The sequence below is a fragment of the Oryctolagus cuniculus genome, chromosome 13, assembly GCF_051225735.1.
Source record: "Oryctolagus cuniculus isolate XC-2025 breed Fujian yellow rabbit chromosome 13, ASM5122573v1, whole genome shotgun sequence".
NCBI lineage: Eukaryota > Metazoa > Chordata > Mammalia > Lagomorpha > Leporidae > Oryctolagus > Oryctolagus cuniculus.
Genome location: NC_142879.1, coordinates 21,653,534 through 21,668,645, shown reverse-complemented (window position 1 = coordinate 21,668,645; position 15,112 = coordinate 21,653,534). Strand labels below are relative to the sequence as shown.

General features: G+C 54.2%; 1 protein-coding gene across 15 annotated transcripts in view; it reads right to left on the bottom strand.

Moving 5' to 3' along the window:
* The window catches only part of SRGAP2 (SLIT-ROBO Rho GTPase activating protein 2), a 282,651-nt gene that overhangs the window by 3,723 nt on the left and 263,816 nt on the right, over positions 1-15,112 (bottom strand). For 4 of the 15 annotated variants that reach the window (XM_017347830.3, XM_051821256.2, XM_070055194.2 and 1 more), the window contains 6 exons: positions 13,895-14,119; positions 10,195-10,274; positions 7,130-7,310; positions 5,202-5,348; positions 2,019-2,057; positions 1,478-1,802 (listed from right to left, as the gene is read on the bottom strand). In XM_017347830.3, coding sequence (XP_017203319.2) covers positions 1,478-1,802; positions 2,019-2,057; positions 5,202-5,348; positions 7,130-7,310; positions 10,195-10,274; positions 13,895-14,119 — 997 coding nt within the window. Of the gene's footprint in view, positions 1-764; positions 860-1,477; positions 1,803-2,018; positions 2,058-4,100; positions 4,538-5,201; positions 5,349-5,565; positions 6,054-7,129; positions 7,311-10,194; positions 10,275-13,894; positions 14,120-15,112 lie in introns of those variants that run through there. The other 11 variants (XM_051821257.2, XM_051821259.2, XM_089311372.1 and 8 more) reach the window with 5 other exon arrangements.

Here is a 15,112-nt window from a genome sequence, read left to right as displayed (position 1 = left end):
TCAAGGCCAAAGGTGAAGAGGGTCGGCCCTTCCCCCACAGAGCCAGGCCCTGAGGCTCAGGACACCTCCCCCTGCCCTCAGGGCCCCGCCAACTTGATGAAACCATTTCCTCCTACCCATCACCACGGGAGGATACCCAGGAGTGACCAGGAGGGGGAGCCAAAGCCCACAGAGGGGAACTGCCTTCCTTAAACCAGGGGAGCCTGCAGCCCTTAGGAAACAGCAGTCCAGCCCAGGGAACATTTGTGTGCAAGCCAGCTGCCTCTGGGGGAGACCATCCAGCTCCCTCACCCCTCAGACCACCACAGTGACAGTACCTGTTCCCAAGCAAGGTCCCAGGCTAAGGTTTCTTTGTCCTACAGAGTCACCCAGGTTTCCTGTTGTGATCGAATTTCCCTCGTCCTTAAGACACTCAGGTAGAACGGCCTCTCCCCTGGGTCCCGCTCTGCAGCCCGCCTGTCCCAGCTGCCCACCCTTTCTGGCATCCTTAGTCACACCTGGCCAAGGAGGGAGCTGGGAGGAGTCCATGGTCAAGGCAGAGGGCAGCCAGGAGCTCACACAGAGACACAGAACAGCAGGCGAGCAAAGCAAGACATCGCAGGCCCACAGCTCAGTCCTGGGCTTGCCAGGGAGACCTCCTTCAGCAGAGCCCCACTTAAGCCAATAGAGACCATGCCAGCCTCTATTGGCCCAGGATGACGGGGTGAGGAGGCTCCCAATTCGGTGGAGACGTAAGCGCGCCAACAGTGACCCTTAGTTCCTACCTGGTCTAACGGAAATTATATAGTTGGGAGAGACGTCTGAGGGAACTGCTTGGAGTGGCCCCGGTGGTCGGATTTTTACAGGTGGGGTTGAATCGCTAATGTTTCATGGAAAACAGAGAGTCATCAGTGTGGCGCAGACACAGGCAGGCCCTGGAGTCAGGGAACTCATCTCCACTGCATCGGAGACTTGGCTGGAAACCTCTCTGGCATCCGAGCTCCCGGGAACCAGAGCAGGCTTGGGCCTTGAAGACCAGGAGCACTTGTTGCCTGACCATCCACGCAGAGGGCCCAGAGATGAGCCTTAGGAAACGGGGTGCTGGGGGTGGGCAGAGTGACAGGAACACATGGCGAGAACTGTATCCGAGCCAAAACACTCAGGCAGCTGCACTTAAGAAGGGTCTTACGACCCCCAACTTGGGCCAAATGGACCTTCTCAAAGTACTCCTTTAATTATGTGTCCCTTAAAATTGACAGCAGCTTTGTAAACAGCCGGCACCATGAGGCAGAAGCCAGAATTCTTTCATTTGTTTGCAGGTTCTTCTTGGGGAGAGAGAAAGGCAGACTGCTGGTGGAGCTGTTTTATCAAGGCCACACATCCAATACTTGCTGAACTCAACATCTAAGCACAAAGCACCATTCTGATTCAGGTTCCCTGTCCTAAGTGGAAACGCTGTGTGCAGGTGCGCGCTGTTTGTCCAGGAGCCCCCAGTTACCTGTGCAATGACCTCAGGGTCCATGGGCCGATGGTTATTGAAGCTCTTCGACCTCCCTGCCGTGGCGGTCTTGCGGATCTGTGGGCTGTCCAGCCGATTCTTCAGGGATGAGTGGCGGCTGATGGAGTTGAGGCTCCCGTGCCCGCTGATGGAACACTTATCTGGCCCTTCCTTGGGGAGACTCTGGCTGAGGATGGGCTGGGAGGACGGGCGGCAGCTAGCCCCCACCCCCGGGGAGGAGGAGTCAGTCAGGGAACCGCTCAGCCCGTGGCTGTCGCTACGGAATGTTTTCCGGATGCTCCCAGATTCCGGCCGCTTCCTTTGCCTTCAATTACAAACAGAGAGGGCAGTGTGATCAGGGAGGCCGGACTCCAAGGAAGCTGGGAGGAGCGGGGGAGGGGCAGATGTCGGCGCCCAGGGATTTCTGGAAGGAGAGGGACACGAGGCACCTTCTCTCCTCGGGTGCCACAGCCTCTTGCCTTCTCCACAGAGCTGCTCCCCTCCCACCCAGGGTCTGGGCAAAGGAGAAATGGATACTTACTCGGTGGTCGTGGGCTCTGGGTTCTCAAGACGTAAGGTGCTGTCAGAAAGAAGTCTGATTAAGGGGAAGTTTCTAGAGGGAGGAAGGCTCGTGGAAAGCCCCTCCGTTACCTGCTTTGAACGGAAACCTAAGGCCCCGGGTAGGAGAGGTCTCCCCATCACCAAGGAGGCAGGAAGTGATGGCAAGAGGAGAGCTGACTTTTCCAACTCTTAGCGTGTCTTTTAGTCCAACTCCAGCGAGATGGGAATCATTTTGGGTTCTGGCAAGAGGCTGTTGCTTATTTTGTAGACATGGAACAGAAGAGGCTGCCGTGCTGCGGTGAGGGCCCGGCTTGTGCCTTCTCTTAGGGTGAAGATACAGATCCTGACTCCTACGTCACCCTGCACTGGGCCCACCCTGGCTCTGGACCAGCCTGCTGGAGACTACCTGATACGAGGGCGCGGCGGAGCTCTGGTGCTATGGGTGCTGCCTGCTGCTGGACAATTTCACTTTCTCTTGGAATCAGATGTTCAGACCTAATCCCTGAAGCAACAATGCCGCAGCTAAGGGAGACCAGGACTGAGGGGGAACGCGAGACAGAAGGAGGGGAGGAGCAGCAGCCTGCAAACGAGGAGCTGCACAGCCCGCGCCCCAGTCAGCCCTGGTCCTGGTCACGGCTCCGGTCTTCCTCGGGGCCCGGCCCAGAACCTGGCCCGCAGCAGCCACTCCAAGAGTCTGCCCGCTGGGCAGTTCTAGCCTTGGGAGCCAGCCATTCTCAAGTGGAAGAATGGAGTTCTCAGCTCTCGGAGCTGTAAAGAGTACAGGCACCGCACAGTCCAAATGAAGGCAGAAGGGATGGATCCCTGCCGCCCCGCTTCCTTCAGAGCGCCCACGGCACTGCCCTCACCTGTCCATTCGGCCTTCGCTTTGCCAGCCTGTGAGCTCCGAGGCCAGGGGCCGCGTCTGATTCACTTCTGAGTAACTGGCCTCACTGCTCAGCACAAGAGCAGATGCTCACTACACGTGTGGACTCAAACGGCAATGCCACAGCCTAGCAACTCCTCGCTGACTTCCTCTTTTCCCTCAAGCTCGGCTGACTCACAGGCCTGTGCCTGCTGAGAAGGCAGATTTATGGGGTGGCTGCAGGGTGCCAGGCCCTGGGGCCACGAACACGAGGAGGACAGCACAGTGGGCCCTGTTTCAGGGAGCTGCAGCTGGCGGGGGGTCGAGGGCGGTGTGGGTCCTAGATGCACTCAGCTGCTGTGGGAATGCAGAGGAAGGGGACTGAGTGCAGCACGTGGGCACTCAAAGGTGTGACACCGGCCTCCCCGGAGAGGTCAGCCTTTGCGCTGGGTCTCAAGGGAGAGTGAGGGAGCAGACAGCAGACGTGAAGGGGGAAAGTTGGGGGCCCAGGCACTCAGGAAACTGAAGGATTTGGGGGAGGAGTGGGCCGGAGATCGGGGCCGGAGGTGGGGCTCAAAGGCTGACAGTGGTGAGGGGCAGGCGCACCCAGGGCTGCCACGTACTGCTGAACAGTCAGCTTCGGAGCAGGCTGTGGCCACAGAACCTGTCCTCCAAGAACCGCGTCCCCAGAGACCTGACCCGGCCCAGCGAGGGCGTCAAGCGAACGGCCTTGACTTCCAGCAGATGACCAGCGTCACCATCTTAGCTGTTGGTCTCCACAGCCCCTTTGCCCAGATGGCATCAAATAGCTGATGGCTACAGAGATGTTCCTAACTAACCGCTTAACTCTCCCTCTGCGAACCCGCCTGGGTTTCCGGGTTCATTACAGGCTTAAGGACCCTAGGACTGCAGACTCACAATGAACACAGACTTGTAAACAAGAAGAGAAACGTGGTCTCACACAGTCGCTTTTTACTAGCTTGCCTTCCCAGCAGGGCAATGCGCTGGAGGAAAACCAGAAACCTCCCTTTTTTTCCCCCTCTTTTTTGCCGGCCTGAATTAAATCATAACTACACGAAGTGAGCTGAAGAACCTTCTTTACAAACTTGAAGGTGAAAGAGATGGAAAAGAGCCACGTGTCCCAACCACTCCCCCTGCTACCGAGGGTTGGAAGAAAGCCACGAGATCTGGGCAACCCGGTGTAGTTTAAAAACAACAAGCATCTTTTATTCTTCCAGTCTCAGTGTCCAGAGGCTACGGTTAACAGGTTTTCAAAGTGCAAATCGTTTCATTCCTCCAAAGCCAGGGGGGAATAAAAACTGTACATCATCTCCAATCCATATTCATCAGGAGCGCCCTGGGGCTTGTCATCCTGCTGGCACTGGGCCAGGTTTCAGGGTCTGGCGGAAAGAGGTCTGTAGGCTTTGGGACTTGGTGTCTGGCCCCTTGAGATGAGATTAGTTCTCCAATAACCTGAATGCCTCTGGGGAGGCAGCAGCACGCAGGCGTGGAGTCCCTCTGGACAGCCAGCTCGGTGTGGGTGGAGTTAAAACCCCAGGATGTTGCTAACGGCCACAGTGAAAGCTGGGGGTCAGAGGTAAGAGCCCGCTGGACAGGAGTGGGAATCTGTAAAGGGACTAACAGGGGAGGATAAACACAGGGCTAAAGCAACAGGAAACAAATGGAAAATGATTTCTCCTGGTGTGAGGGCAGAGGAAAAGGGCGCCAGGGGTTAGGCAAGGAGCAGAGAGCTCAGGACGAAGCTTCCCTTGGGGGGCTCAGTGCTCTCCTCTCCTCCACAGGAGTGAACGCAGGACACGTGATATCCACATGAACCCACCTGGCACACGTTAGCCTGGCACAGGACACACAAGACTTTGCATTTTGGGACAGACACGGGTCAAGGAAGACATCAGAGACTAGGACTTGAGTAAGAATTGGAAAAGAGAAGGCACCTCTAAGAAACAGTACGAAACCAAGTTGCATGAAGTGACTGAAGCCTTGGCCAGAGTTGTAGCCCTAAGACAGCCAGGTGGGTCTGGGCTGCTGGACACCGTGGGAGCACACAGTGCAGCGCCCTTCCCCAGCGTGACGGCAGCTGGCAGGAGCCCTGCCCCTGCCCCAGAGGCCGGCAGCAGCCTCCTCAGCCCTGCGGGCCTCGCAGCAGCGGTGAACACATGCGAACTGTTAGGCTGAGGGAGCTGGCAGCCCTACGGACAGCACAGAATGGAGGGGTTAGGCCAGAGGGGAGCGGGGCGTGGCACACCATGGAGGGAGCAGAAAATGAAAAGCAGAGCTTACTTGTTGATGTTTGCAAGATAAATATCGGCTACATGACCCCCACTGGGACAGCTGGCCCCCGCTCTGGCTGTCACCTTTTCTTCAGGTGGCTCAGAAATGACCTCAATCTCAGACTTGGGGCTGGACCTCTCCACGACACCGTCCTCGCTGGGGGGGAAGGGGTGGGCAGGCAGGCAGGGGAGGGAAAACACAACACAAAAAGCAGCGTTAGATTGGCAAGATGGCCCCCCAGACAGCACACGCGACCCCACACGGCTCTCGGGCAGCAGCCACGCCTGGCGGGGCTAGCTCTCTGGGCACAGGCAAGGCAGCCTAGGGGCCTCCTGCGGGGGCTTTAAATAAAATAAATAATCCGCTGAGTCCTGTGGCCCCTCAGCTCCCGGGGAAGCTCGGCTAGGGCGACACCCGCGTTCGTGGCTTTCCTGGGGCGGCTGTGCTGGGGCCACCTCCTGGAGAAGGAGGCGGCGAGTCCAGGTTGCGTTTTATCTGCTGAGGTCCCGAGCACTGCCGGGAAAGGACAGTCGGCTCTGCTGCGGCTCAGGAGATGCCGGCGCTGGGGCAGGACGCGGCCATATCTGTCGTAGCGCGTCGAGCCCCGCTTAGAGCATCCAAGCCGGTCCCGGTCTCTCCACTGCTCTCCTGGCCCCTTTGGCTACTGACGACAAAGCAAGCCCCCTTTTCCCCACAATTCATCTTCTCTCCATCCTGTGGTGAAGTCATAATGCTAAATTTGGGAGGGTCCTGTCCACGCACAGGTCGCCACCAGGTTTGCGATGTTATCAAGAGAGAGGCTTTCCCCGAAGAACGAGCTGGGGGAGGCTGGGAGGGTGCAGACTCACTCAGGATATCAACCTTTAAAAAATAATATTAAGGGAAGGACTAAAAACACTGACAGCAGTGGAGCCAAGGGAAGGGAGTTGGGGGCAGAGGCAGGGCCAAGGGACAGGGAGGAAGGCTTGGGCGGGTCACAGGTACTTCCTGTCTGGGGGACCCACTTAATGCGTGGGAGCCAACCAACAGCCCATCCAGCAGAACCTCTGAGACCGGTTCAGGTTCCTCTTGTCCTCCCGCACCTTTTTCTCTCCTCGCCCCCATCTTCCCCCTACTCAACCTCATCTCGGTTAAATGCACTGCGTCCCTTCTATAGGGCTGCTTGGACCAGAGTTCTCCTCAAAAAATGACCTATCGTTTTCATTTGTGAGTGGAAAATGCCAGCAGTGGCCACACAGGCTGAGGTGAGCATAACTGTTTATGCTCTCCCAATCTGCTCTTTCCCGAAAGGAAACATTGAATAAAAACCCTGTGGTATCACTCATCGGATAACAAGGTGGATAAGCGCTGACTAGTAGGTTTCTTTCTTTCTTTTTTTTTTTTTTAAATTTTTTTTGACAGGCAGAGTGGACAGTAAGAGAGAGAGAGACAGAGAGAAAGGTCTTCTTTTGCCGTTGGTTCACCCTCCAATGGCCGCCGCGGCCGGCGTGCTGCGGCTGGCGCACCGCGCTGATCCGATGGCAGGAGCCAGGTATTTCTCCTGGTCTCCCATGGGGTGCAGGGCCCAAGGACTTGGGCCATCCTCCACTGCACTCCCTGGCCACAGCAGAGAGCTGGCCTGGAAGAGGGGCAACCGGGACAGAATCCAGCGCCCTGACCAAGACTAGAACCCCGTGTGCCGGCGCCGCAAGGCGGAGGATTAGCCTAGTGAGCCGCGGCGCCGGCCATGACTGGTAGGTTTCTAACAGGACCAGATCAGAGGATGATGTGCAGGGGGAACAGCACGGGGAGATTTAAAAAAACTCACTGAGTGAGTGGGGAGAGGGAGTCCAGGAGCTCCATGAGCCTTGGGAAGTCACTGGTGTCCTCGGGGGTCGCCCTCCCTCACCCTCACAGTGCAGCCCGGGGCCACCCCCAGGTGCCGGGGCCCGACGTACGTGTCTTGGACCACGATGTACTGGTGTGGGATGAGCCCGTCGATGCCGTTGTGCCGGCCTTCCCACCAGTCGTCGGAAGCCCGCTGGTAAAGCAGCAGGGATGCTCCCTTCTTGAAGGACAGTTCTCGCGCTGTCCGGCCCACGTAGTCAAACTTGGCAATGGCCTCGATGGGCTCACACTCTGAGGGGCAGAAGAGAAGGAAGCACATGTTGTGGGGCCTTAGAGATGCAGGCAATGGTGGAAAAGCCCCACTAGCGGAACCGACCCTGGAGGGAAGACAACCTCACAGCAGAGCCAAGGCTGCTCTCGGAAGCAGACAGCTCCATACTGACCAAGCCATCACCCTGAGGGCACTGGTGTTCTCTCCTCTGCCCTTGCTCATGTGGTTCCCACCACTTGCAATCCCTGGTCCTGCATCTCCCTGATGAAACCCATCAAGACACAAGCACCATGGGCTGTCTCCTTTTTAAAAAAAAATTTAAAAAAAAATTTGTTTGAATGGCAGAGTTACACAGGGGCAGTGAGGGAGAGAGAGAGATCCGTTATCTGCTGGTTCATTCCACAGATGGCTAGAACAGCTGGGGCTGGGCCAGGCAGAAGCCAGGAGCCTGGAACTCTATGCAGGTCTCCCATGTGGATTGCAGGAGTTCAAGAACTTGGGCCATCCTCTGCTGCTCTTCCAGGCGAATTAGCAGGAAGCTAGAGAGGAAGTGGAGCAGCTGGGACTCAAACTGGCACCCATACGGGATGCTGATGTTGCAGGTGGTGGCTTAACCCACTTGCACCACAATGCTGCCCCTGTCATCTGTTTGATATACTAACTTCTTTGGTGAGTCCATAGCTATTACCATCAAGCTTGCCATATTGTATTACTTGTTTTTCTAATGATATAACTCCATTAATTACAGAAAAAAGTTATTATCCTATATTTTAAATAAATAAATGTTTTATATTCCCTCAAATAGAATGTGCTTTTAGTTTCTATAAAGAGAAAATAACTTGTCCAATCAATTTTCCAAGGAGCAAAATATGGACATATTTTGTGAGCAATATGTGAAAAAATGCACAAGAAAGTAATTGTAAAAATTAAAAGGGGTTGGGAGCTGGCACTATGGCATAGTGGGTAAGGCTACCGTCTACAGTGTTGGCATCCCATGTGGGCACCAGTTTGAGTCTTGGCTGCTCCGCTTTCCCTGCTGGTGCGCCTGGGAAAGCAGCAGAAAGTGACCCAAGAACTTGGGTCCCTGCACATGTGTGGGAGATCCAGATGAGGCTCCTGTCTCCTAGCTTCAGCCTGGCCCAGCTCTGGCCATTGTAGCCATTTGAGGAGTGAACCAGTGGATGATGGAGGATCTCTCTCTCTCTCTCTCTGCCTCTGCCTCTCTGTAGCTCTGCTTTTCAAATAAATAAATCTTAAAAAAAAAAAAAGAAAGTTGAAAAGGTCTTACAAATGCAATGTATCTTTACTTTTGTGTGGGTTTCCATCTTCTCATCTGTAAAAAGAGGATAATAACAGTGCCTCCTGGGGGCAGGCGTTTGGCCTATCTGTTAAGATATCTCCAGTCTACCTTGGGATATCCAGGTTCGAATCCCATCTCTGGCTTCTGACTCAACTTCTTGCTCATGCAGACCCCCGGAAGCAGTGGTGGTGGCTCAACTAATTGGGTCTCTGACACTCTCGTGGGAGACCTGGATTGAGTTCCTGGCTCCTAACTTCAGTCCACTAGCTGTTGAAGGCACTGGAGGAGTGAACCAGCAGACAACAGCTCTCTGCCTCTCAAATGAATAAGTAATAAATAAATGTTACTTTTTCATGAAGTTATTGTGAGCAATCAATAAATTGTGATGGGTAAAGTGCTTAGAACAATGCCCAGAGCAGAGTGAGTGGTACGTATGCCTCGGCGATTGTTCTCATTATCTGGTCTAGGCTGCTGATGGAGAGCAGAGAGTTAAAAAAAAAAAAAAGGGCTCCCAGAATCTTAGAATCCATGATGAAGGTCAGATATTACGGTGCGTAGACAGCCCCGCTGGTGGGTTTGCTTCTGAATGGCTAGGGTGCAAGAGCTCACTACAGGAGGCAGAGCAGACAGAGCAGGCCTGTCTAACTGCCCCAGTCTCAGTCCTCTGCAGCCTTGGGCATGGCACTTGACCTGTCTGACCTCTGCTTTCTCAGCTATAAAACAGCAGCCAAATCTATTTCGCTAGGGATTAAGAGATAATATATAAAGCCTTTAACAGTACAAGCACAAGGTGGTTTCTGTTTCAGTCCCCTAGTTTACCTACTCTTCTCCAATAGCGCAGCAAATGATCATACCAATCCTTTTGACATCAGGATTTAAATAAGCAGACCTAATTTTTTTTTCCTCTTTGAAAGTTGGCCCGGGATTGCAGAATTCACAGCAAGGCAGGAAGGAGGGAACACTCCACAGACTGTGCCATTTCATTCTTGTGCCCAGAAAATTCTGAGGCCCCTTGTCAGCTTCTGAGACTTCCAGAAGCCCAAGTGATCCAGAAGTGGAGGTGTGGAACTGTTGGAAGGAGGGGAAATTATGCTGGCCGGACAGACCCTAATAAATCATGGGCGCTGCAGAGGGGCCCGAGGGTGACAGCCGAGCATTCCGCTGCTTGCCGCACACCCGCCAGGCTGCTCAGCGCTCGCCTGTCTGTACTGTGGAAGGGGCCGGCTTCTCCAGTCGGCAGGCACAGACACGGGGGTCTGCCTCCCCTGTACTACCCCCTTCTGGCTTGCTTTTTTGTTGGATTCTTGGCACCCAGCTTCTCGATTCCCCAGGCTCACTGGTTTTCAAATGATTTCTCTTTCACGTTGGTCTCCAGCTACCTGGCAGAGGTCTGAGCTGTGATAAAGGACAGACATGGTGCTGCAAAAGTTGAGACTGAAAGACCTCGTTCTTCACCTCTGGCTTCACACAGACACCAAGGAAGGGAAGGAATGAAAACCAGAGACAGGAGAGCTCTCGGCTGTCGTCAGAGGGCTGCTGTGCAGGAGAGCTCATCAGGTGTGGGGGCCCCGTGGCCACACTGGCCGGGAAGCAGGGCCTCCTACCGTCATCGCTGGTGTGATGCTCTGTGGTCACGTCCTGGGTCGAGTCTTCAGCGGAGGTCGTCTCTCCGTGAGGGCTGTCACTGCAATAGAACCGCAAATGAGCAGGACTTTACCGCTCACTTCCCCTCCATACAGCCTCCTCGCACTCAAAGTAAGGGCACCAAATCAACCTCACGCTCTTGGTACTCTACCTGTATAAAGAGACCAAGGCTTATACTGAAACATAAGTCTCCATCCAGCTATTCTCCAACGTAGCACCTGCTACAGAGACTACTTGAGACCATCTGGGACTTCGAATACCTCAAGACAATGGGAAGCCCTTTTGAAGATACACAATAAAATCTTCAGAAAACAGAAAATCATGGATGCTCCTACGTGAAGTTGTTCCTGGTTCTCAAGGAGGGAGCATGGTGGGAGGGAAACGTTGCTGTTAGTGTCAGCTACAACTGGATTCAAAACCCATCTCTGACACTTGGTAGCTGTACGACACCGTGGGCGAGTTACTTCAGCTCTGTAAGCTTCAACTGCCTAAGCTAGAAATGGAGAAGGATCTGTACACTTCACAGATTTGGGTGAGGAGTCAATGCAACAATCCAGTAGAGTTCGGCCCAGAGAAGGGGTTTACTAAGTGGTACTTCCTTTCCTTCTTCTTTCTCCTTTTGCTTGAGGTCTCTAGGCTGGTTCTGTGGTCCAGCCTGTGTGCTGGTGACAAAGCGGGGAGGGAGTCACACCAGAGTCGGTGGAAACTGAGAGCGAGGGAAGACTGCTGTGGACTGGACGCTGCAAGAAGGCAGGGGTGAAGGCTGGGCCAGGTTCCTGAAAACATTCGTAAAGTCTAAAATCATCCAGGGTGGAGACTGGAGATGGCTGGGGAGGTCGCCAGGAAAAGTTATCTCTACTCCTGATCTCCTGGCTCCTGGATTGGAGAGTAGTTAGAAGTTCTTACTTTGGAAAAAGTATAGAGAAAACTATTTAGTTCTAAATAAAATGTCTTTCTGTGACAAGCGAGCCTTTCCAGGCATCTCTACAGAAGCAACGCCACAATCTGGCTGCACAGTCTCCTCCTTTGGGCCCTACAGCCTCTCCTTCCTTATGCAGTGGTTCCTGCACTCTTGGGAAGTGCCTCAATCATGGGCATCAGTTCAGGTCTTACCCTGTGTGGACCAAGTCAGTTCCAAAGGAGTTTCCAACTCCAGAGAACTTTCTGGGAGAACATCCACAGAAATGCTGCTTTGTCCAAAAATGTAGGCATAATTCCTCACTGTCTTCTGGGCTTAAAAACCCTGTGATGAGTTTGGAGATGTTCTGGAAACTCTTGGGGGCCCCAAGCATGTATAAGACAAAGCAGACTCCCCCTAGGGCTTCAAGTTCATCTACGGCAGCCATCCATTACAACAGTTCTCAAACTTCAGGGAACCTCAGAGGACTTGCTAAAAAACAGATTGCCTCACCCCTAGAGTCTCTGAGTCACTGGATCTGGGTGGAGCTGGAGAATCTACATTTCCAAGCAGCCCCACATGATACAGAGACATTTGTCTGGGGGACGGCATTTTGAAAACCACTGCTCCATGGTCAAGGCAAAATGAAGCCTTTAAGGTCCCTTCTAGCCCTAAGGTCCTATGCTTCATTTGCCCCACACCCATCCTCCAGTAACAGCTCCCAGGCCCACCAATACCTGAGGTCCCAGCTGAAGCCCACCCACAGGCAGCCCTAGAAAACAGGGTTCTGATTTAGGGCTGGTGAGAGAGTAGTGAAACGGGTTTGCCTCTCTTCCCCCGGCAGCCCCGGGCTGGGCCTCCCTGGCCACTCCCCAGGGCTCCAGGGCTCACCGCCGTCATCGCTGTAGATCACTAGCACTTCTCCCTCTTCCGAAAGAGAGGAGAGGAGAGAGGCCAGGAGCTTCTGCGTGGGTGTCAATCCAGGGGCCGGAAAGTCCCTCTCAACCCAAGGTTGCACCAAGCAAACTCCATCTGCTTAGGTGCTTGTGGCCTGAGGTCCGGGGCCCTCCCACCCAGGCTGAAGCAGTAATGTTCCCTGACTAAGCTTGTGGTTTTCCACAAGCTGCTGCTAGTGTCTGCTGCACAACACATGGAGGCGGCTGGGGAGAACACCTTGGAGAAAGCTGGAGAAAGGTGCCGGCCTGACCAGGCCCTGTGAGCCACACCCCGCAGGGTTCTGCCTGCTCCCCTGGAATGGGGCGGGGGGCTGTGTATCTGAGCATTGGTTCAGAGCCTGCAATGGTTTGATTTTTGAGAAGTGAGGACAGGCCATGCTGCCTGACTTTAGAAGGGAGGCAGAGCAAGAACCAGGAGCACTATGGGAACACTACAGCCTTTCAGCCCTCATACAAGGGGGAAACCAACTCCCGCAGTCATGTGGACAGGACAGCTCCCTGGAACTCACCAGCCAGGACCAACCTCCCTGGTTTCCACAAACCATCTGTCAGTGACAAAAGCTTTCTCTCCAAGCTGGCCAGCTTAGGTTCCTGCAACTCAGACCCAGATTTGGGGCTCTCAGCTCAGCAGAGAGGAGTGAGGCCCAGCGTGTCCCTGGTATAATGATGTTCAGAAGCACAAATGCTACTACTCTTGTCGCTCGTTGGGCAGGAGGCTCTTCTGTGGGTGTCAGGGGGAAGTGGGGACCAGCTAGCTTCTCATTAAGTAAATAACCTCCTCTGGCCTCCCCTACCTCAGTCGATAGCAATGGGGCTGGCCAAATTGGTTCCAGATGTTGAATTCAGATGGAATCCGATTTGGGCTGGCTTGTGCTTTCAGCTCAGGCTGAAAAATTATTTAGGGGAAGGGGGGGAGGGGGGAAGGGGAGGTGAGGGACATTAGGGATTAAAACAGAGAGGCAGCTGTCTTCGTGTTTAGTGGGCAAATGGCACAGTGTGGAATCCCAGCAGGCAGTTCAGGGCCATGGACAGAGTTCTGCACTAAGAGACAAGACAGTGGGGTTGAACCCCTATCACTGGGGCGGCCTGAAACACTGTCCTTGGTCTCTCTGGGTTGGGGTGACTTAACCTGTCCAATGGATATATGATTCCATATTTTGGGAAACGACTCCTTATCTGTCCAATAGAGGAATCTAACAAAGATGTACTTGAGGGATTCCTTCCAGATCTCTGTCTCCATGCCTGTCATGGAAACCCTGGCCCCACAGATTTTAGGCCTGCTCCTGAGGGATGGTGCCTAAGCTGCTGAACATGGAGCGGACCCCTCTTTCTCTTGACAAATTGCTGAGCTCATTCTACAGTGTCCCCTTCCAAATGCACAGTCAGGAAATTCTGACTCACATCTAAGCACTCCCCAACAAGAATGGAATTCCCTGGGACCTGGGACTGTTTTTCTCACAACTCATAGCACAGAGTAGAAGCCTGAGAGACGCTGTTGGCTCGTGAATAGCAGTTCTACCTACAGCTTCATAAACTCCCTCCCTGGGGCCTCCCGTCGCTGTTGACGCTGTCATCTTGCAGAGTGGCCCCTCTGTGCTCAGAACGCAGGGAAAAGGGAGGTGCATGGAGAGGTCCACGGTTGAGGGGGGAGGACTGCCAGGCCATCCCCAGACCCTGGCAACCTCCAGAGCCTGGAAGTGGGGAGCTGGGGGACTGGGTGCTTCCCTCGGTGTTTGCTGGGCCATCTGGCCCCCGTGCCAGGGTGCATTGCTGATGCCCCCCTCCTCCAGCCCCGAGCCCCCCTACCAGTAATCCTCCATGCTTCCTCCTCTGCTGTAGACAGGGCCCTCCAGCTCCCTGGGGTTTGGGAAGATGTTCTCATGCTGGATGATGATGGTTTTGATCAGCTCGTTCACGTGGGCTTGGCAGGACACCTGGTCATGGCCCTCCGGCACTGACATCAGCGAGGGCCCGAAGCAGATGGCGAGGTTGTAGGGGTCCATCATGTTCTCTTCACTGAACTGTGATAAACTGGAGGGGAAGGGAAAGGGGGCAAGCTGGAAAGCTCTCGCATGAATGCCCCAAGGCACAATCACAGGAGGCACTGCCAAGAGGTCCACAAATTGCCACCTGCCTTTCTGGGCACCAGAGGCCTGGAGAAAATCAGCTGGGGAGGAGAAAATCCCTCCAAGGCAGTCACGCAGGAGCCAGAGAATCAAGGTGCAACCACCTACCTGCAGGTCAGCTCCTAGCTTCCTGTTCGAGTCTTACTAACCACTCTGTCCTCACCCCGTCTGGACCTTGTCCCCACAGCCACCCTGCCTTGAGAACACACCACTCTGCAGAGCTGTCTCTGTCCCCAACCCACTAGGCCGACGGGAACCCTCAGGCTGCCCTGGGAACAGTATGGTCAAAACATAGACACAGTGCATTGTGTACCTTCTTGCACAGCAAAATAATCAAATTAATAGGGATATTCCATTTGTCTCTACATTAAAAAAAAAAAAGCCAACTGATTAGCTTTGCATCCATCCAGCCAATGAGTTTCCTTCTGGAACAGCTAATGTCATTGTTTTGCATGTTCATAATATCCTCTATTATCACATTCAGGGTTTGCTCAGGAAAAGGTCAGCGTGCTGTTCAGCTTGGGCCTGGCTTCCTCTGGATGCAGGCTGGCTTCATTTTCGGGTATTTATTTATTCTGGGAACTCCCCCTTTGTAGCCAGCAGCTGTTCCAGCCACACCTCCAACCTTGGCCAAGGACTCAAGACCTTCAATGAGCCATTGCGCATGAGGAGTCCCCATTGGTCCTTGCCTGTCCCAGCATCGAGGGTTGGGCCAGCTCTGGGCAAATCTCCCACAGTCCACAGAGCTGTGAGCTCTGCTGAGGAGCTAGGCCTCCCTTACGGGCAACAGCAGGAATCTGGTCCTGACAGATCCTCTGAGGACACCAAAGCTCTCCGATGTTGAACTAGAGGCCCGAGCAGAGCTTATTTCTAGTGTACCCCACGTCCAGACTCACGA